At 40.7% G+C, this 22,312-nt stretch overlaps 1 protein-coding gene across 1 annotated transcript in view; it reads right to left on the bottom strand.

The window, feature by feature from the left end:
* Positions 1–4,658: 4,658 nt before the first annotated feature.
* GUCA1C (guanylate cyclase activator 1C) overlaps positions 4,659–22,312 on the bottom strand; it is a 42,385-nt gene continuing 24,731 nt past the window's right edge. The window contains exons 2-4 of the mRNA XM_038383331.2: positions 15,770–15,919; positions 12,424–12,511; positions 4,659–6,710 (exon numbers count right to left, since the gene is read on the bottom strand). Coding sequence (XP_038239259.1) covers positions 6,580–6,710; positions 12,424–12,511; positions 15,770–15,919 — 369 coding nt within the window. The 3' untranslated portion in view covers positions 4,659–6,579. The remainder of the gene's footprint in view (positions 6,711–12,423; positions 12,512–15,769; positions 15,920–22,312) is intronic.

Raw genomic sequence — 22,312 nt, 5'->3', positions numbered from 1 at the left:
GAAAGTTTTTAACTTGGAAAGTAAAGTATTAACTAGGGAAAAAAAGTTATTTTTCAAGTTAATGAAAACAAGTATATGCACACAAATGAGTTACCATCTTTGATTCTTAAAAATGCCAGAGTGTAGTAATCTGTCAATTCAAAATGTCTTTCAGGGCAGACCCAAGAATAACCCCTGGGGATTTCTGCCTTAGGTTAATGTCTCCGGCCCTGTAAGAGTTCAAACAGCAAAGAGATGAACAATCTTCATGTCAAGTATTTTATTTCCCTCTTCCAGCATTCAAACCGATGGGACGAGGCCTTCTGCATGTACTTCTCCATTGGTGGATAGGGCAACTAATAAAACTTTTGTCTTAAAACAGCCCACTTAATTTTTGATGTCCTCCTGGATGGGCAAGGTGGATGATTTTCATGCCTGGGTTCACAAGCTCAGAACAAACATTTTCAAAGTTATAAAGCAAAACTTACATATTTCCTTATAGCACGGAATACAGACATTACAAGTGAAATTAATGCATGCTGCAACTTACAAACATTTAATAGATCTAAACTCTAAATATATTCTTATAAGACTAATACCTATTTTGAACTATGAGTTTGTCAGTTCTTAGCTAATGCCTACAGCCTTGGCCAGAGCTGGCACGTGGTTTACCAGCATCACAGTTAGGTCCCATCTACATTAGGTAGCCAAGCTTAGCAGGAAATATGTTTGAGTGATGTTTGATTTTCAAATGCTTCTGTAGATGGCGTTAGAGAACATGATTCTGGTTTGTTTCTCTGAGTGAGGGAATGCAAGAACAAACTTTTTATTTTTAATTAAAATGGATCTGCAAGTTGATGAAGTGGATCAGCTGGCTTAGTAAAAAAAAAAAAGTCATTCAGCAAATTTCTTCCTTCAGGTTATGTTTTTGAGGTTTGTGGAGTGCATTGATTATAGCTTGAAAAACAAAACCAGTGTTTTACACAGCTGAATGGCATACTGAGAAATCCTATCTTGAGTTTTAATTCAGCCCTGTTACACCATCAGTTCTGCTGGCTCCGGGCTGGTCTCACACCCCTGAGAACATAGCTATGCTGACCTACCTCCCAGAGTAGATGATACTAAGTCGACAGAAGAATTCTTCGGTCCACTTAGCTACCGCCTCTCGGGGAGGTGGATTGACTACAGTGATGGGAAAACACCCCCTGTTGCAATAGTGTCTATGCTGAAGCACTACACTGGTGCAGCTGGAGCATTTTAAGTGTAGACATATCCTCAGAGACCCTTCCTCCTTCTGGCAAGTAGCAGTTCCTTTAGTTCCTCAGAACCAGATTAGGCTTTCAATGTCACAAACTGGTACACTTATGCAAGGTTTAAGCATGACATTAATTCCCAGCTTTCTGGAAGTCAAGCAGAGCTTCTGTTCCCTGTCATTGGATATTTCTAGATAATCCAGTTAGTTTAAAAATTTACTGTGTATTCCTTAGCTCATGTTCCTTAAATTGCAATCACTCAAAAATATAGATTGAAAAGAAGCAAATATTTACCTGACACCACCATCCCCTGTCACTCTTGACCTTTGATAGCCTGGATAGAATGGAATTCAAATCTGAATCATCCCTGTGTGTGTTTGTTTTTTGTATAAGAGAAAGTCAATAGAGCATTTGTAAAAACAAGATCTGGCATGCTCGGTTCAACTCTTATGAAATATACTTCAGAGCTGACAATTTATACTGTGCAAACTCACATCCTATAGTTCATACTTTCTGGCTCTCTTTTTCTGATAATTCAATTGTCTTTTAAACCTTTCCACTTGGTCAATCCAGGGCCAATTCTATGAGCTTCTGATTCCTTAAGCATATCAACAAATTTCCACTGGTTCCCAGCATGCAGTCACCTACACAAAAAGTTTTTAACATTTAGCTGCTGGTTGACCTGTATGATAGAATCCATCCTGCATCAGGACAAAAATGAAATGGAGCAGTTATATCTCTTGCACATAACATCAGACTTCCTTCCTATCTCTTTGGGGATGTATGGATTTACCATCAGGTGTAGGAATGCCACTTTAATAAACATGCAAATGCTTAACTCTAGAAAAAGGCAATTTCATTGTAGCCTTGCTTCCTAGACTCTCATAAGCAAAATTAGCTGTTAGGTTCTCACTAAATTAAGTTATTGTGAGAAGAACATTTTAAAAGATAGTAATTGACAGGATTTATAAATTAGTTAAGAAAGGGGGATTGTAACACTGATTACTTTGATTGTTCCCCAAATGGAAAAAGAAGAGCATATACACATGAAAGCATTTTAACACTAAAAAAGCTCATTTGCAGAGAGCAAAGCTACCCAAAAAGCCACAGTTATACTGTCTGCTCAGTGAAGGCTTAGAAGCTTAGGTGGGGTTTACCAATCCCTAGAAAATATATCTAGGGCTTAGTCATGCAATTGCTTCATGCACATGGAACTCTCACCTCTGAGTTGGGCATACAAGCTGGTGACATATGGTTACATGCCTGGTTGTACCTATGTTCCCTCTCAGGTCTCATATCTTTACCTATTTCAGAGAGAAATTGTGCAATTGTCCCACTCTAAGGCTTTGTCTATGCTACACAGTTTTATCGGCCAAAGTCAGCTTTTGTTGACAAAACAGTGTAACTACACATCCTGAAATGCTTCTCCTGCCGATAGAACTCCCCTGCTATGCCGACATAATAAAACTACCTCAACGAGAGGCATAAGACTTATGTCGGTGTAGTTAGGGCACCGCAGTGTCTGTGTAGACATTTTGTTCCTTACATCAGCTGTTGATTGTCATGCTTGTCAATTTCATGGCTCTGGCGCTTGGCTGCCACCCAGGCTCCCAGTTTGGGCTGCTGGCTGGGCTCCCCACTCCCCGTCGGGAGCCCCGCTGCCCCATGCGATCCCGGTTTCCCGTTGGCAGCACAGTAGGTGACCAGACTCCAGGTGTGGATCTCCCCACCGGCGGTGAGAAGCCCTAGGCGGCTGCCCCAGGCTGGAGCAGGAAGGTGAAAAGCCCCAGGGTGCAGCTGGGCTCCCAGTGTGGAGCTGCATGGAGTTAGAGTCCTGGTTCTCAGCCCCCCACAATGCCTCTTTTCAGTCAGTGGAAGCACACCACCAACAGAAAGAGGGGAGTGTGGACATTAGCTACCGCAGTAATTAATGCGGTGGCTGTAAGTTGACCTAACATAGGTAGTGTAGACATAGTCTTAGACAGCGTCCTGGGCTCCATCACCTTGTGTAGCAACTGTGTTTACCAACAGGTACAACTGGGTTTGGCACATGCAATTCTTCCCTGCAGGAGTATGTGGCCAGTGATGAATAGTTACCAGACAGCTGTCTTAAACCAAAGTATTGTTTATTTTAACAGTAGGAACAACTCAAAAAGAGAAAAAGGATTTTAAAACTACAAATAGTCTATACATACATCTATCTTACCCAAGCCCCTACCATACTCTGATGGTTACATAGATAGGCCTCGTTTTTTCAGATGTCCCCTGCAGGTGTCATTCTTTGCCTGGTTCCCCCCCTAAATTTCCCCCTCTCTTGAAGAGAGTACTTCTTTATAAACTACTATAATTCTTTTGTGCTTCTGTGTAGCGAGGATTTGGGACAAAATCAGTCTGGTAGGCTCAGCAGGAGATCGAGCCAAATGCCCCTGACATTGTCCTTTAACAACTCTCAAGTGTTTGCTGAGAGGTGGCTTATCTTGAGCTATTCATTGGCTTCCTGCTAGTTTTTCCTTGCATTGCCCCTGTGATGAAACCATTATATCCATATTGTAAACATTCCAATGACCAGGTCAACATACACTATTCATAGATTATTACAGTACAGCTCCACATCCATTACAGGTGGGTCCCAGGGTCTTGACTTCTTGTTGTAATTTGGCTCTGAACAAACCTTTAGGCTGTCAAAATTGACACACTTTCCAGATATCACCCAATTTCATTGCATATGCTAAATGAGCAGATGACTAATTCAAAGGGGTGGAATCAATGGTAAATCTGTAGCCATAATGCATTTGTTTCATAGTGCACCTGTACATCAAATTGTCTCGTCAGATAGCTAAAAGAAATATATCTTAAGCAACTAAGAAAAAAATATATATATGTATATACATAAAAACCCTTGTATGTGACCAAACATATGAAGAACTAATGCAGAGACCAATGATGAGCAAAATTTTGAGATGGCAAATGTGCTGCAATATTGAGGCATAGCAGAAAGAGACTAATTATTTCTTAATGACCTGGGTTTCTGCTAGACAGTCCTTTAGTATTTATACAATGGGGTACAATGGGGTTCTGGCCCATTACTAGGGCTCCTAGGTGTTACAGTAATACAAATAAAAAATAGTAATAATCTTAATGTATGATATTTTGGCATTTCAGTTCCTCCTTTAAGTATTAGGCCTGGTATAGACAGGGAAATTAGGTTGGTATAACTACTTCACCCAGGTGTGTAAAAAAACCACACCCTTGAGCAATGCAATTAAACCCACCAACCTCCTGGTGTGGACAGTGCTATGGCAAGGGGAGGACTTCTCCTATCAACACAGATACCGCCTCACAGGGAAGTAGAGTACTGACACCAACAGGAGAAGGCCTCCCATCAGTATAAGTAGCATCTCCACTGAAGTGCTACAGTGGCATAGCTGCAGCGTCTAAGGCCATGTCTACACTAGCACTTATGTCAGCAAAACTTTGTTCACTCAGGGGTGTGAAAAATCAGTATAGCTGTGCCACTGTAAGCTTGAAAGTGTAGACATGGCCTAAGAGTAGATCTGCCCATAGTTTAACAAAGAGTCAACTAAGATTTCTCATGTTCATTATTCCTTTCATAGACCATAACACTCCTTGTGACCTGGTCATTTCTATCATGTTATTACAGTTAGATACAATAGTTAGGCAATTTTTTAAAAAAAATCTCTGCATAGTAAAAACCCTTTATGAAAAAAGTCATAATAGATGTATAGTAATCAGTTTTAAAAGATAATCAGTTCACTTGTTTAAGAGCCTAAAACCTAACAATTTCAATGTACTCAAATTGACTAAATAACACTATTAACATTGAACTGTGTGTGTTAAATCAAAGCCTATTTTGAATTATAAATGCCCTCAAAAGAATCTAAAACAGAAGCATTCCTTATCATTTTTTTCAAGCTCACTCTTAGTCCTTAATTTGGAAAAAAATGATACTGATGTTGACATAGTAATGTGTCAATAATGAATAAATAGAAGATTTTAAAGTTCTAACCCACCAGCAGTCTCATTTATCATTCCATTTTTTGGAAGGAAAATAAAAGATTTAAATGTCAAAGCTATAATGTCAGGACTGTTTATAATGTCAGGTGTTGCCGGTTGTCTGCTGTATTGATCAAACCAGCAACAGGTATAATAATTACAGATGATGTGGCACATATCATATGCAATTGGACACAGATTTGAATTGAATTTGGGAGAAAAACACTTTCATTTTCAAGCCTTAATAATTTTCCTTCATCTATGTGTTGCAATAGCCCATGCAAGCATAAATGTGCATGAAGCTGGTGCTTTCAAAAGCAACTAGCACCGGTGTCATGCCCTATGGTATGATCAGCCAATGAGAATTTATTCTTATAATATAATGCTTGTAATTTGATAACCTGTTGTAGATTTGAGAGAGACTCAATCCTCAATGGAGCCAGAGAGAAATATAATTCTCCCTCTGCAGTCTGCTCATGAAGTTTCTTTTCAGCTCAGGCAACTAATCTTATTATTTAAAAGTAAAATTGTGGGTTTTTTTAAACTGTCTTCTGGACTTTTTAATAATTACTCCATAAAGAGCCGTGTAACTCAACAGTTCCAAAGGCTAATGAATTGATTAATGGTTGCATTAAGATTAAGGTGAGAAGAAAACTAGGTTTAATAAGCCCCCCCATTGAATATCAAAGCATTAAGTCATTTTAATTTACAGATGTAATAAAACCGAGAACAGCTTTTCCAAATGGATGTTTATCTCTGGCACAGTAAGCTCATTGAGGTGTTTCGCAGATAATCCACTCCTATTTTAAGCACTGATTAGTGCAAATGTTAAGTTAATACAAACCATGCTTCATTCTTGATTGATCCAGATAGAAGCCAATCCTATCTAATGGTTTATCACCACATTGTAAATTGCAGGTTAAACAACCTGTACTTAAAAGAAGCGATACATTAGCTCACGGTCTTCTGCAAAGGTTAATTTTTGTACTGTTGTCAGTGCTGATCCATTATTCAGAATGGTGTTGATAGTGATCAGAGAGGCTGGTAGTACTGCAACAAATAGATTTACTATTGCATGTGGATAAAGATTCATGTTCAGTGGCTGCTGCATCCATTGGAAAGAAAGAAAGAAAGAAAGAAAGAAAGAAAGAAAGAAAGAAAGAAAGGTATGGAGTCAAGGGTGAAATCTCTGAAGTGACAATTATTTCTGAAGTTTGACGTTGGTGACTGTCTATGCAAAGCTTTGAAGATTTAAAGCTCTGTGAAAGTACTAAATATTATCTTCCCTACAATATCCATGGTATAAACATACCCCACTCAGGGTCAGAAAACCTCAGATGCTATGCCGCCTCCCACTTTGTATGACTTTAAGTACATTGGAAAGGTCAAAACTTTTTGAAATCAGTTCCAAGAGGCTCGTGTCGCTTTCCACGCCATTGATAAACTCTTCTAACGTCAGTTCACCTAAAATGAAATAAAATGCAGTTTAGAAACTGGAGGCCAGAGGTTATTAGATCCCTCTTAGCCCTGTTGTAATAATTGAGCTTACAAATTTACCCCACTTGTGAGCATCACTGTGGGAAAATGGATTAAAGTTTATAAAACGTCACAATAACCTATAACAATAAATGTTGATGGGAAAAGGTGCAAAAGGGAAACAGAAAGATGGAATTAGTCCAAAAAAAAAAAAAAAAAAAAAAAAAAAGGCCTACTGATCATAGAATCATAGAACATCAGGGTTGGAAGGGACCTCAGGAGGTCATCTAGTCCAACCCCCTGCTTAAAGCAGGACCAATCCCCAACTAAATCATCCCAGACAGGGCTTTGTCAAGCCTGACCTTAAAAACTTCTAAGGAAGGAGATTCCAGCACCTCCCTAGGTAATGTAAAACCTCCCAAGATCAACAGCTCTAGAGAATGTGACAAGAATAAAAACCATGTACAGTAGCCAAGCAGGCTTGGGATTATTCCAAAGCTGCAATCTGGGACTCTTGTCCCTCTCAGGAGAAGAGAGTGAAAGGAAATGCCTTCCCCACCCTCGTTTTGGAAGCACACTTCACAAAGTGACAAGAAACTCAGGGCTGAAATTGACAAAATCAAGGCAGGATGGTGCCAGCAATGCAGTCCTTAGAACAGTGGTTTGCAAATGAGGAGAAAGACTCAAGGAGTGTGAGATCATGCCTGGTAAACAAGAGAAGCGTGGGACTGGAAATCAGTGAATCAAAACTGATGTGTCAGAAATTAGGCCTAATTGGTGGACAAAATAACGAGAGGATGAGCTATTCTGTCCATCAATCCCTTTTGGGAGCCTTAAAAGAAAAAGACTTTGGGAGGTAAATTAGGAGAGAAGCAGAAAAGAAGCTGTCTACTGACAATCTCTGCAGTGAGCTTAACCATCATGGCTAACACTCCCATCATCTCCAGGGACCCTGGGATCCACTGTAATACTGTTGGGCATTTGTCAACCTGATCCAGAGAAATGTTTCAACCAGACCGGGCCTTCAGAGAAAATAAGATGACATCACTCCTCCACTGACTCTGGCTGAATCCCAAACACCTGGACTGTGAAAGACTGTCACCTCCCCTCCTCCCCAGCCCCGTTGTTTATCTTTTTCCTGCCACACCTTATTTCTTCTCTTTCCTATCCTTCTCCTTTTCCCTTCTCTCTAATAAGAGTCTGACTTAGCTGGCCATTTTGCAATACTGCTGTAAACCTGTGACCAGAAAGGCAGCTAAAAGCAGTGCCCTAGCAGCCTGATACAGGTACTGCTTTGCCAGGTCTTGGAATGGCTCAACAGACTGTGTGCCATGCCTGTGTTTTTTCAGAAGTGAGGTTGCAAGTGAAAGTCAATACCAGAGATAAAAGCTGCATTTTCCGTCTTTGCTGTTCTTTTCTCTCCCCTCTAGTGTGTTTGTCTATCAGGAAATGGGATCCAACTTTACAACAACAACTTCTCTTTTCCCCAAAAAGGGCAGTTTTACCATCTTTAATACCATCTAAAAGACTGTAAAACAAAGGGTTTTCTTTTAAAAGCTTTCTACAGCTAAAGGGAAAGGGAACAAGGGATGTTGTTGAAATGAAAGCCTTACTTAATATCTCACACTTCAAAGGCTTGGACTGTTTTCCCTTTTTTTCTGTATCTTTAATAAATGTTAAACGATTGTTAATGATGTGTTTATCATGGCATTAGGCAAGCTGAGGTGCCTGTATACCAAAGCCCGAATCTTGTTTAACATGGTTTAATGTTGGGCAGTGACTGGGATACGTTAACTCCTTTGACTCTTTGGATCCATAGAGTCCATCTAAGTTAACACAACAACCAAGGGATGGCTATTTTCTGTGAGTTGGGTCCTTTGTTATTTTCCTGTTCTGTCTCACTCAAGATCTGAACAAAGATCACTGGGAGTATGGAACTGACATTGCCTACCCTGCCTGTTTTATTTCAAACTCTGAAAATCAGATCATAGGTAGTTTTTGTCTGTTAACAGAGGAGCTAATCCACCACAACTCTCACTGAAGTCAATGGCAGCTGTGAATGCTCTGCATTTCCTGGGTGGAAAAAGGCCACTAGCGAAAGCTGCATAAAGGCAAAACTTAATCGCACAGCCCTATAAAGGAAATGATAACACTTATGCAGGCAAGCTCCTCCAAACTATGGTGTTTACAGTCAGGTGGCTGCACAGCGACATCTATTTTCAGTTTTAGTAATTAGTCCTGATGTATTTGAAGCCTGTGTTGTATCTGGACACTCAGAGCACAAATGCTGATTAGATAATGAGAGACTCATGTGAAGTGCTCCAGATTTCCAGAGTCTGTGCTGAACACCAGAATTACTTAAAGACAGTGTTGAGATGCAGCTATCAGAACTAGGAAGAAACAGTTTACTTTTAGTCTGATTGTCTACCATCAGAAGCACTGGAACACCTCCTCCAAAATACTAGGCCCGAATCCTGGTATTGTTTCAATGTTATTTACAGATTCTTTTTGCTATGGATTACTGATTACAGTCCAATTGGTACATAAATCAGTTTTATTAACAACAGAAATATAGGAATGAATTTTAAGAATTCAGTGTAGGATTTTCAAGAGAGCCCAGTGATTTGGGACCACAAGTTTCACTGACTTTCAATGGGACCCGTGCTCCTAACACTTAGGCTTTTTTGAAAATTCCATGATTACACTTCATTTACTTTCCCTAACCCTACTGTTGAAAATTGACCAGTTGGCATTAGATATTAAAGCAACAGAATCCTGAATTATGCTGTCCATTGTGTTATAACTCCAACTCTGTATTCAGATACTACAGTGAACCCACTGCATCATCACGTGCAGTAAAAGAACCCAGTGGTGCTTGTGATCTCATCAGGAAAATCCTTATAAGCAACAGAAATGGTCATTTGGAGCCCTGCTGTTTGGGGGACCCCATAATCCTATAGAGCCTTGGAAGTTAAAACACATCTTTGAAAACCAATGCACACCTTCTACCAGGAACAGGAGAAACATCAAATTTCCCCTCAGAGCCTTCCGCAACAAAGTCAAAGGCCAGTCTCAGGTGTGTTGATGCAGTTTATTAGTCAGTGTCTGCTCTAGAACTGTATATAAAGGTAAATATTCAGTATACGACAGTCTGCAAAGAGCATTTCCACCCTTGTCTTTCAAGAATAGTCTACGTTGTATTATTGGGTAGCCTCACGTATAAGCTGATGACCAAGTGAAAAGGCCCCCATGGGCAGAACATGGTCTGGCAGGCTGCAGAAACTGTCATTCAGGGGGCCTCACACTAGAAGGGGGTCTTGCAGGCAGGCAGAGAGTTGGAGTCCTGTGTATGGTCTTCACTCCTCCTCTGTACATCACAACATCATTATATAATCAATGTGTGAAATGGGAGCTGAGCCAGTATCCTGGGCTTCTTTCATGCTGCCCCACTTCCTCTGGGTTGATCCCCTTTTCATTCCCAGACACTTCTGCTACTTCCCATCCCCTTGCCTGTAGCCTGCCCTTGGCTTGGCTATTCTACAAGGTGGGACTGTTTGGCTGTTGCCTTTTCACACTACCTGCTACATCTTTTCCCCTCTTTCTGCACTTCCCATCCTTCATACTGGCCTGCTCAAGTCAATCCTCCCTCTGTCCCCAACCAGTTTGCCCTGAACTACCTCCTCCCCATGGCAAGGCAACCCGTCCAAGTTTATAACAGTTGTATGAACACTCAACTATTTGAAGGTGAGAATATTTTAATTATAAGTAGGAGGGAGAGAGGGGATGGGGGTTACATCAAGAGATCCCCACTGATTGGGACTCCAGGGGGGCCAGTCAGTCCAGGCGATCACACACTTAACTCCCACTGAACTCAATAGGAATTTCGCCTGCATAAGAACTGCTTTCATTACCAACCCACAACCATGGATTATTCCTATTTTAGTATGAGGAAAGGCATCATTCAACATTTCTTTGTGTCCTACAGGGATTAAATGCAGGGAGAGCACAGCTTCCCTTCTTGGCTAAAATCGGGGGGCGGGGAGCGGGAAAGAGAAGACTCCTCTTCTCAAGCTGGGGGAACCCTGTTCCCTTACAGCTTATCCATTGTCACTATCTGAAAAGGGACTAACCTTGGAGGGAACATGGGGGCATCATGAGGAGCGATTGCCTGAGAGTACATTCTAATTCACATCATGCCACCTTACTGATAGAAACAGACTAGTGATATTATATTTTTAGTTGCAGGTCTAGCTCAAATACATATTTTTTGTAATGAATAGACATTCAAAACAAAAACAAAATTAAGCATAACAATATGATTGATTGTAGAGTCCAGAACATTGACATTTGACATTTGGAGCCTGGAATCTGAGTTCTGACAAAAGATGAGCCAAGTGACAGGAAAAGTGCATCCAAGGGGGTACTATTTATGATCTATAAATACTGCACACAGGTTATTTTAGAAAGTAAACGTTAGGTACCAATAGCTATACAATAAAAACCTGATAACGCATGACTTTGCTACACAATATTTTCCTAATATTGCTGATTTGTAAGCAATTGTGGTAATAGTCACACAGATGTTATGTGATTGTAAATGGGAGGGAGATGTGGTCTTCATGATCACCACTGGCAGGAGACGTGACTACAAGACGCTATTAAGATGTGGCCCAGATCATGAAGAAGTTTGACAACTTCATATTATAAACATTTGCCCCATCTCCAAATGGTGGATCAAGATTTTAGTTTCCAAATGCATTTTCAATTCTATGTTGTCCTGTGATGCACAGTATTTTAGAAAAACACAATATGGGGGCCTTACAGCCATTACGTGCATGAAAGTCAATGGGCCTGATGATACTCTAGTTGATACAACAGTTTAAATCATGCATGTAAATGAGAGAAGAATCAGGCCTACTACCACTGCTAATCACTTCAATCTTTTTGTACATATTGTGACAAAGTTCCTCCTCTACCTTGATGGGTCTTGAGCTTATTGGCAGATTTGCCTGCCTTGGAGCTTCACGGCAGCCCTCAGCTTGGCCATTTTTCTGAACCCACAGTCCAGGTTGACTCCTCCTGTGTCTGACCAGGAGTTGGGAGGTTTGGGGGGAACCCGGGTCCGCTCTCTACTCTGGGTTCCAGCCCAGGGCCCTGTGGAATGCAGCTGTCTAGAGAGCCTCCTGGAACAGCTGTGCAACAGCTACAACTCCCCTGGCTACTTCCCCATGGCCTTCTCCCAACACCTTCTTTATCCTCACCATAGGACCTTCCCCCTGGTGTCTAATAATGCTTGTACTCCTCAGTTCTCCAACAGTCCATGTTCTCACTCTCAGCTCCTAGTGCCTCGTGTGCCCAGCTCCTCACACGCACATCACAAATGGAAGTGAGCTTCTTTTTAAACCCAGGTGCCCTGATTAGCCTGCCTTAGTTGATTCTAACAGCTTCTTGATTGTCTGCAGGTGTTCTAATCAGCCTGTCTGTCTTAATTGTCTCCAGAAGGTTCCTGATTGTTCTGGAACCTTCCCTGTTACCTTACCCAGGGAAAAGGGACCTACTTAACCTGGGGCTAATATATCTGCCTTCTATTACTCTCCTGTAGCCATCTGGCCTGACCCTGTCACAATATATATTCAATATTCCCCATATTCCTCCCAGAAAAAACAATGACAAAGTCAAGTGAAGAGGTAAAGACTCTTACCATCATTGTTTACATCTATCTTCTGAAATACCATGTTTGTGAACTCTTCAGGAGTCGTGCTCTGGTTGCCATTAATAGCCTGGACAGCCTGAAAACACAAATAAAGGGAGCGTTTTCAGGATTTGCTCCCTCAAACAAAGAAATGACGTGGCAGCAACTAAGGCACTTGGCTGTGATACATCAGCACACCAATCCACTTGAGCCACTAAAAGAAATAGCTATGAATTCAAGTAAATCTTCAGTCCTGAGGATTGGAAATTTAATCATCATAACAGAGCCCGAAGGATTATAGACTTAGTTTACATACCATTAAAAAGGTCTTGTCAAACCATGTGACACCTCAGTTCCAAAACACACTTTAGATTCTACAGCAACATATGTACCCTGCCCTAGAGAATTCTGTTGGTCTGGACGATGCATAATGTTCTGTGCAATTTTAAAAAACAACAACTATTTTTTACACAGTGGAACGAACATGGTGAGAAAATATATGTAACTTTTCTATTGAAAAAATGTATTTTTTTCAGTAATCGCAAATAAACGTCAGACTGCATATTGAAGGCCTTTACTTATCCTCTGGCTGAGTTAAACAGAAGCTTCTCTATCACTTTCTTGTTGGTGGAGGGACTTACCTCTAGGAGTGTAAATGCAAATTGGTGTCCCATTCAGTCACAGTCTTCTCTGTTAAGATTGTCATTTAGTGCCAGTTGTGACGTGATGTAGAAGTAATGCCGATTAATAATGCCTGAGACTCCAGTTCCACAATGCACTTAGCAAATGCATAAGGGATCTGCTGAATCAGGCCTTAGAGTTAATACTGTAGCCGTTGATCCACCGCTAGAAGAGAACTGAGGCTATGATTTTAGCCCTTTTTTTCTGTTCCTAAATAGGGTGACCAGCTGGCACGTATGAAAAATAGGGGTGGGTGAGGTGAGAGGTAATAGGGGCTGATATAAGACAAAGTCCCAAATATTGGGACTGTTCCTATACAATTGGAACATCTGGTCATCCTAAATCATCTCCAAAGAGATTTTGTTGAATATTTTAACCTAAATTGACTCCTTCAAATTTATAAATAATAAAAAAAATCTAAAAATCCCAAGCATTGTATCTGAACATATTTCAGTGTATGGGTTATTTGTAACAATTAGCTAGTATCATTTGTTTGTGATTGGTCATGTAAATCTCTTCACTGACTGGATGGCACGTATGAAGAGGCAGAGAGGACTCAGGTATTTCAAAATGCCTATAAATTTGCATGCAGTCACAGGAGTATATGTGAGACTTGTTTTCTATAAATATTTTTGCAAACAAAAAAAAAGTAATTGGACAAATATTTGCTGATCATGAAGTAGAAAGATTAGTGTTCATCTCTAATCACTGCCACCCAAGATTCAATCCAGCAACAGAGATGACAAGTCAACACCTCAGGCTAAGTAAAATCTTATCAATCAGAAAAGTGGGCCTCTGTATCAATGGGCTAAAGCCACAAAGTATGGATCAGGAAGCCTATCTTTAATTGTATACGATGTCAACAGACTCATTAAATATATATGCTCAACAAATTAGCTGTGTGATATAACCAGCTATGGATATATATATTGCCACACTTCTAATGGTACAGAAAAATCAGAAGTTAGAGTTTATTATTACTTTTATCTTAATATGTGAAATTTAAAGTGTATCGTATCCAGCATGTGCTGTGGGAATCTGACCATGACTGTCCTTGCCTTGAGCTATATTATGGGCAATACTTTAATTAATAGCCAGTCTTTAAGAATAGCTATACGAGTTAGTCTGCGCTCATCTGATCTTACTCCAGATTACACCCATTTTTAGCATTCTACATGAACCTACTGAAGCTTTGTGTAGAAAGTAGTACACCCTATCACAGTTAAGTGTGGTGTAGTGGTTACAGCAAGGGAGCAGGACTTTATCAGTTTACATTCATATCTTAGGTTTACACTGGTTCAGCTTTCCTGTGTAATGAAGATTTTGGTTATTGTTGCACAAAGTGAGTGGTATAGTTAAGCTGATGTAAACAAGTTTGTGGACAATCTTATTTGGCATAAGTGATTTATTTTAGTTTATGTTAAATCAATTGGCAATTGGATTAAGTTAAGATAAAGTAAAGACATTCAAACTGAAATAAGATTGTCCACACCTGGGGCTGCGCTGGTTTTAACTCTCAGTTTAAAAATCAGTTTAATTTAAACCATTGCAATTTCCCTAGTTAGATAAAGGCCAACTCACAGAGTCTGCACCTTAGTTTTCCCAGCACACAAGAGGTAACACCTATATTAGAGAAGCGTAAGGTTCAACATGGAACCAGTGAGTGATCTGGGCCTGCCAGCCTCTCCTCTCCATCTCTTCAGAGCAGCTCAGAAGTATGAGCTCCAGCAAATTCCATCTTGCCAACATATGGCTAACCTAGCTACTGCATCTCTCCTTTCTGGTAGTAGCCCTTAAAAGGGTCTCAGCTCTTCTGAAAGATACCAGCCACTAAGTGGCAGTACCAATGAATCAGGGGAAGACTCATGTTGAGTATTCATTTATACTGTATGCTCTTTGGAGCAAGAAACTTGTCCTACCTGTTTGTAAAGAATCCTCCTATACTTTTGATTTGTTTTTAAGACCGTTCCATAAGTTTTCAAAGCACCTTAAGGCATTTTAATTGAAAGGAACTATTTAAATGCAAATTATTATTAATCATGGGGAATGGGGAAATGATTTTGCAAATAATTTTGAAATTGTTTGATTCCATGACATTTTCTGAATTTTTATAAAAAAATGATATCACAGTAGTTTTGAGATTCTTCCACAAAATGTCATTACATTTACCAAAACTGCATTTGCTTACTGATAATTGGGTTTTTAAACAAATGTAACTGTTTTGAACATTATTTCAATAAAAGTTGATATTGTGGAAAATTTCACAAAAATTGGGAAATTGCGATAGCATCATTTTGTGTGTGTGAAAAGTTTAGTTTGAGAATAGGCCACTGTTCTATGAAAAAACTGTTTCAAAAATGCTGATGAGCTCTATTCATTATGCTGATACAGGTCTGTTCTTCTGTATAATGTAGTTTACCAAATTAATCTTTCTACAGTAAATAACTGATTTATAGTATTTCTCTTTGACTCAAGCGATACACCTGTAGGATGAGGCTTGAAATAAAATACTCAGATACATGTACTTCAACAAAGCATAAACAATGGCGAGAACATTTCCAACCAGAAACATTTGGTAAACAGTAGTTGAATCATTTATGCTACATTGCAAATCACTCAGCCAAAGGCAATTTGCTATGTTAAATGAACTTGCTACTGTATATAACTTGCTTACCATGAATATGCTTAGGAGCTCTTTTTTGTCAATGGATCCGTTGCCATCAGCATCATATAGCTTAAAATACCATTTCAGTTTTTGGTCGATTTTCCCTCGTATAACCAAATTTATTGCAGCTATAAACTCCAAAAAGTCTATAAATCCATCCTAAGGAAGATTTAAAAAAAATAGTGTTTAACAAGTAAAGTCTGCTTTCATTCTGGCAGCAATCTTGCATAAGCTGGTCATTTAATACAAGCTCATCTAATATAAGCTCATTTATAAAGCACCTTCCTGTGAAAATCTTCCATGGTATTTAAAATGGATAATACATGAGCTCAGTCTAAAGTAATATGAAAAAGAGCCTTAGCACATATCATAACCTCCCATGTGAGCCATGGGGAAGCTCTGTGCTAAGCCGCTGATATTGACATTGTCTGGAATGGAATACAGAAAATGGCTTCTCAATATACTTCCATGCCCCAAAGAGGGTTTCCAGCAGCCTGTCTGGTACTAATGATCCAAAATGGCGCTCATTAAAATGTGTATCTGCTTTGAAAAAGTGACTGAAAAATGATATCTTCATACCGAGCAGACTTGCTCCCTGTGGTATTTGTGTGGTAAAGTCCACCAGCAAAACAGTGTTAGGGCAGGTATTTCCCCTTCTCCCCCCTCAATGAATTCTTAAAAACATAAGTAAATAAAACTTTGTCCCACCATCCTACTGTTTACCTGCTGTAGCACCACTCATGTCCCCCAGAGATCCAGAACCCGTTAGTTTTCTGACAGCTGCCTACTTATAAAGGAACAGTAGTCGTGACACAACACAGAAGGCTTTGAGTATTGCCCCAGCAGCGAATGACAGGACCAGAGCCTGGCAGAGTGCACAAACACCACCACTGCCAAGTAGACTAGCAATTGCAAGATTTTGGAGCTCTGGGGACACAAGTGGGAGATCTAGAGGCAATTTCACTTTGGGGGTGGGGGAAAAAGGGCAGGGACTTGATCTCTTGGCGGAAGGTCATTGTAACAGGACATTGGGGCCAAGAATTTAGCTTTAACTATAATGCTGGATATTGTTTATCCATATAAGCATCCAATCTCTCTTCGACTCCAGCTAACAAATTTTGGAACGGCTATAAAAACCTCATGCTTCAGAATTTAAACCAGTCTCTTATTATTAGGGATTAGGAGGAAACGATCCTGGGGGACAATAGCCAACATCCACCTTGTGATGCTGACAGACGATGCCAATGGCCCAGGCCTCACTGAACACTAACAAGTGCATAGCTGGAAACCAGTCTGGTTTACCTGTGGGTTAGTATAGTTCAAATAGATATTAGTGTAAAAAGAATGTGTGAAGTGTTTAGACTTTATGAAATGCTTGTAGGATGCTGCATGTATTAATCCTACTTACTATATCTGTAGCCCATGCTATAAAAGGTGATACTTCAGTCTTTGCTCCATAACTATAAAATGTTTGTTCTGAAATTATGTTAACTAACCAAATAGAAAAAAAACTTCACCTAATGCAAAACACTGGTTTTCTAGAGGAGGTACTATCTCCTGGCTCTCAGGAAGGACTATTGTTCCACAATGGCCCACTGTGGAACAAAGACTTCGTTGATTGCTCCTCCACCACCCACCCATGTGCAGAAGTGCTTGTCCTATCAGCTTGGGCTCTAGGGAGGTGGAGATAATAAATCCCTGAGATGACCAGAAGACATTAGGGTCTCTTTATGCTGTCTGGACTCTGAGGGACAAAGATTCGTAAACATTAGCAAGAGATCTCCAAGCTGCTTGGCTTGGGTTAGCCCCAAACAACATAAAAGCTTGCTTATTATAGAAGCTTCTGTTAACTTTTGAACTTAAGATTGTGTCTCATTTGTGTGTGTATGCTTACCTGCTTTAACCTTGTAAATAACTAATTTCTTTTTCCTAGTTAACAAACCTTTAGTTAGCTTGTTACAGGATTGACTATAAGCCATGTCTTTGATGTGAGATCTAGGGTGCAAATTGACCTGCGGTAAGTGACTGGTCCTTTGGGACTGGGAGTAACCTGAATATTTTGTGATCTTTTGTGTAAAAGAGAATCTATCACAGAGTTAAGCTTGCCTGGGTGGCAAGATAGATCAGAATGCCCAAGAGGACTGTCTGTGGCTCCAAGTTAAGACTGTATAGTGCCTGAGGAGTTTACACTTGTTACTTGGTTGTGAAATCAAATGATAGAACTCACAATCGGTGTGGGATTTGTGCCCTGGTTTGTAATGATCTGCCCTGAGGCTGGTATTCTTGCTCATTCCAGACAGTATGGCACACCTACTGCAGCATTTTTTGCTCCTCCTCTGCAGCATGGAATGCTGGCCACTTTCAGAGATGGGACACTAGATTAGATGGTCAACAGATCTGAGCCAGTTTGGTAGTTTCTATGAGTAGTGCTGAAGATGGAGAAAGTGAAGCAGAATTTGAAGGAGAATTTACTCCAGTCATATCTCAATCACATATCAAAAATTCACAGTTGGGTAATTTTCTTGTGACCTTCCTCTAGGGTCTGAATCATATCCCTTTGAAGGGTCTGGCCGATATTCATGTTAATAATAGAAGAGAGACAGTATTGCAAGGACTGCCTGGGTATTTAAGAGGTTATCATCTGTACCTTATAGTTACTGCCAGAGCATTAAGAGGCATTTGGACTGTTGAGGACTTTGCAATTAATAAATGTTAAAACCCTTATTTGGTGCTCACATGAAACAATAATGTTCATGAATAATAACTCTTTAAAAAGACTGTACAAAGGGAGAAAATAGGGGACTATGTTCAAGTATTTAAAGAGAACAATCTTTGCTTGAAAGTTTTAAATGATAGAAATTGTTCTTGTAGGTGATGGCTCTCAGTTCTTATGGTCTATTAAAACCCTTTCCTGTTTCTTCTCCAAACAGAAATGAATACATAAAATGTGAGAGGTAAGAACACCAAGAGTTGTGAAAATGTACCTTCCGTCTCTGGTCTGTAATTCAGCTGCTTGAAGACAGACAACACATGAGTCAATTAAGATGTCTGGGAATCACAGCTAACTATTAATGAGATCAAGGTGCTCAGAAATTTTTTTTAACCTTGGCCACAGCCAAGGGTTGCAAGATTAGATCCGTCCTGATTGGCTAAGCCAGACCTTACTCCAATATGGTGTGAATACTTTTCTGGTCCAGGAAGAGGCAAGCACAAAAGGTGTGATTGAGCTACCTGGATCCCAGTGTCTTGTAGTGGTAGGGGCTTTTCCATTAACTCAGTGGAATTATTTTTACTGGTGTAATATAGATAAGAATATGGTGCTTAGCATTTACAGCCTTCCAATAATCATATAAAGATAGATTCTTCATTCATTGTTAGGGGATAAACAGATTGTCAGTGAAATTTGCTAGCCATTGCATGAAGGTATTAAGACCAAGCCTGATACCAAAACCTGACAATCTGACATTGGACACCTCTCCAGAATTTGATACGTCATATAGCACAACCTCTTGTATATGATTCTTTGGACAATGTCCTGTCTCCATGGCAGTATCCTGTCCACACCAGTTTGAATTTTGATTTTTCAAGTGTGATTTCATGAAACAATTTATAAAATGCTTTACTGAAACCCAGATTTATTATACACAGCACATGACCTTTTTCCTCTAATTGTATAATTCTGTTAAGAAAGTGATCTGATGTGTCTGGCACTGTTTTTTGAGAAGTTCATGCTGCTTATTTCTCATAGAACTACTGATGAACTTTAGGATTACTCAGCAGTTATTACCAGGATCTACTTTCTTCCCTCTCTCCAAAAACCAAAATAAATAGAGCGAGCGAGCGAGCAAGCGAGAGAATGGTATCACATTTGTGTCTTTTCTGTACTCTGGTTCCATGGGTGTTTCTCTGACTTTTTTTTTTTTTTAAAAAGTGTCAACAGTTGAGAAAGTTTATTAGCTAATCTGTTAGCATGCTGGGCTAGAGGATGCTGATATAGAATATGCTGATTTGTCATGTGCATGTGTACATATCCACCCACTCCCTAAGTAATGATGGGCTGTCAGGCCAAGATGAAAAGGTTGGCTAACAGTGAGACTGAAACCACAGTAGCTAATCATGCCTCACCAGCAAAAACTAAAAGACCTGCAAAGACCTTCAGTCACATCTTAGCCTGAGCAGCCGGAAGAAGGGAGGGATAGAGATGCTTTGATCAGGGATAGCCTTCAGTAAATGAGCATTTCTTGAGTATCTATCCCTGAAGCATCATCCCATGGTAGTATTTAGTAACCATTTCCTGGATAAGGAATTACCACAATATTTCCATCTGGTACCAGAATAAGGAGACTCAAAAAAAATCACTTTTTTTTTTTTTTTTTTTTTTAAGATTTCCAACTCAGTTTTGTTTACTCAGGAGTGGACGTTTGGCTAGTTCTCACAGTTTTCAATTAGGAGCTCAAATGTCTGGGAAAACTAAAGGAGGAGAAGATGTTGGATGCCTGTTCAAACAGAACTCTGAACATTTTGAAATTCATCATTTCTATTTGGCAATCTGGGTAGAGTGAGGCCTGGTCTACATTACATGGTTAGACCAATGTAAGCTGCCTTACTTTGATCTAGCTGTGGAACTATCGTCACTAAAATTTAGCTCCCACCAACGTAAGTACCTCTGTACACTGATTTAGTAACACCACCTTCCTGAGCGGCGTAGAGTCATCGTCAATGTAATTAGGTTAACACCATGTCAGTGTAGACACTGCGTTGCTTATGTTGACTGTTACTGGCTTTAAGGAGCAGTCTCACACTGCCCCAACACGGACAATACAATCAATACAAGTGCTTCGGGTGTGGACGTGCACTGCTGACACAAGAAGCCGTGTGCACACATACAACCTATTTAATAACTGCGGTGGCTATATGCCAACATAATTTAGTAGTGTAGAAATTGACTGAGGCACCGAGAACTGAATACAGAACTACCACATGGCTGTGCAGAACAAAATTGTCTTACTAGACTCCCAAGTTCATATCTGCCTGCATTTAAAAAAGAATTTTGGTAAGTGACATGCCTACCAATACATACTGCAATAGAAGTGTGACGCAGGAGTTCTGATAAGAGATTGAAATATATTTCCTGTCTCCAAATACATGACATCCCTCAGCTCTACAAAGATAATGCCCCTTTCAAAATGAAGGGTTCACATAGCTCATTATGTTGTGCCTATAAGTGCAATGCTCAACAGGGGAATTAGCCGTCTAAGGGCTCTGTCCCCCGGATAGGACAGAGCAATAAGCAGCCTAAGGGCTCTGTGCGTAGGCCTGCTGGCCTCAAGTGAGGAGGCCACCAGTCCTTAAAAGGAGGAGGTGGCGGGGAGTAGGGGGCCTGGGACCTGCTCTAGTCCACCGGGTCCCAGCCCAGGGCCTTGAAAGTGACGGAGGATTCTGCCACTTGGTCATCAGAGATCCCACCGAAACATGCTGACCTAGACTTTGGTAACTGAACTAATATCTGGTGGCCCTGGGCTACTTCTTACTACCCCTTCTGAGCATACCTTATGTCTTGGGGTTCCTCCGTCTCCCTGGGGAGAGCCCTCAGAACAGTTGCTACATGCTTTAGACAGTTCTCCCAATGACAACTTTATACCACCACATCGTCGAGATAAGTGGTGGTGTACTCAGTGTGGGGCTGGAGTAGGCGACCCATTAGTCGCTGGAAGGTTTCAGGGGCGCCATGAAGGCCAAAGGGCATCAAGATGAATTGATAGAGTCTGCTTGGGTGACAAAGGCTCTTTTTTCCCTTGATTCTGGATCAAGTGGGATTTGCCAATAACTCTTGATGAGATTGAGGGTGTACTGGGCCTCTCCCAGTCAATTGAGCAGCTCGTCAATCTGAGGCATTGGGTAGGCATCGAATTTGGAGAAGGCATTGACCTTCTGAAAATCGATGCAGAAGCAAAGGGTCCTTTCCAACTTTGGGACCAGCACTATGGAGTTGTGCCACTTGCTCTGTGACCTTTCAATAACCCTTAGGTCCACCATCACCTGGACCTCCTTCTCTACCACCTCCCACATTCAATGGGGGAGGGGTCACGTCACTTCGTGGATTACCTCTCCTGGTTTTGTCAGGATGGTGTGCCAGACGAGGGTGGTTTGGCCTGGTAAAGCCGTGAAGGTCCTGGGAAATGCCTTCAACAGGCATAGGGCCTGCTTTTGCTGCTCCTATGTGAGGGTGTCTCTGAGTAGGGGCTTTTTGGAATCAGCGGCCCCAGGGACCTGGGGACCCAGGTCCGGTTTGGGAAGTATGGGGCAATCAGTAGCCTTTCCCATTTGCGCCACAGCTTTAGGAGATTCGTCCATTGGTCGGGTTGCTGGATTTCATAGGTGACGGATCCCATCTCGTGAATTACCTCATATGGCCCCTGCTATTGGGCTAGGAGTTACTTCTCCTCCAAGGGAAGTAAGAGGAGAATCCAATCACTGGATTCAAAGGCCTGTGTCCAGGCTCCCTTGTTGTATGTTCTCACCTGTGCCCCCCTGGGGAGCCTGCAAACTCTC

The sequence above is a fragment of the Dermochelys coriacea genome, chromosome 1 (genome assembly GCF_009764565.3).
Source record: "Dermochelys coriacea isolate rDerCor1 chromosome 1, rDerCor1.pri.v4, whole genome shotgun sequence".
Classification (NCBI taxonomy): Eukaryota; Metazoa; Chordata; order Testudines; family Dermochelyidae; genus Dermochelys; species Dermochelys coriacea.
Note: the sequence above shows the minus strand (reverse complement) of the source record. Positions and strands in the feature narration are given on the sequence as shown.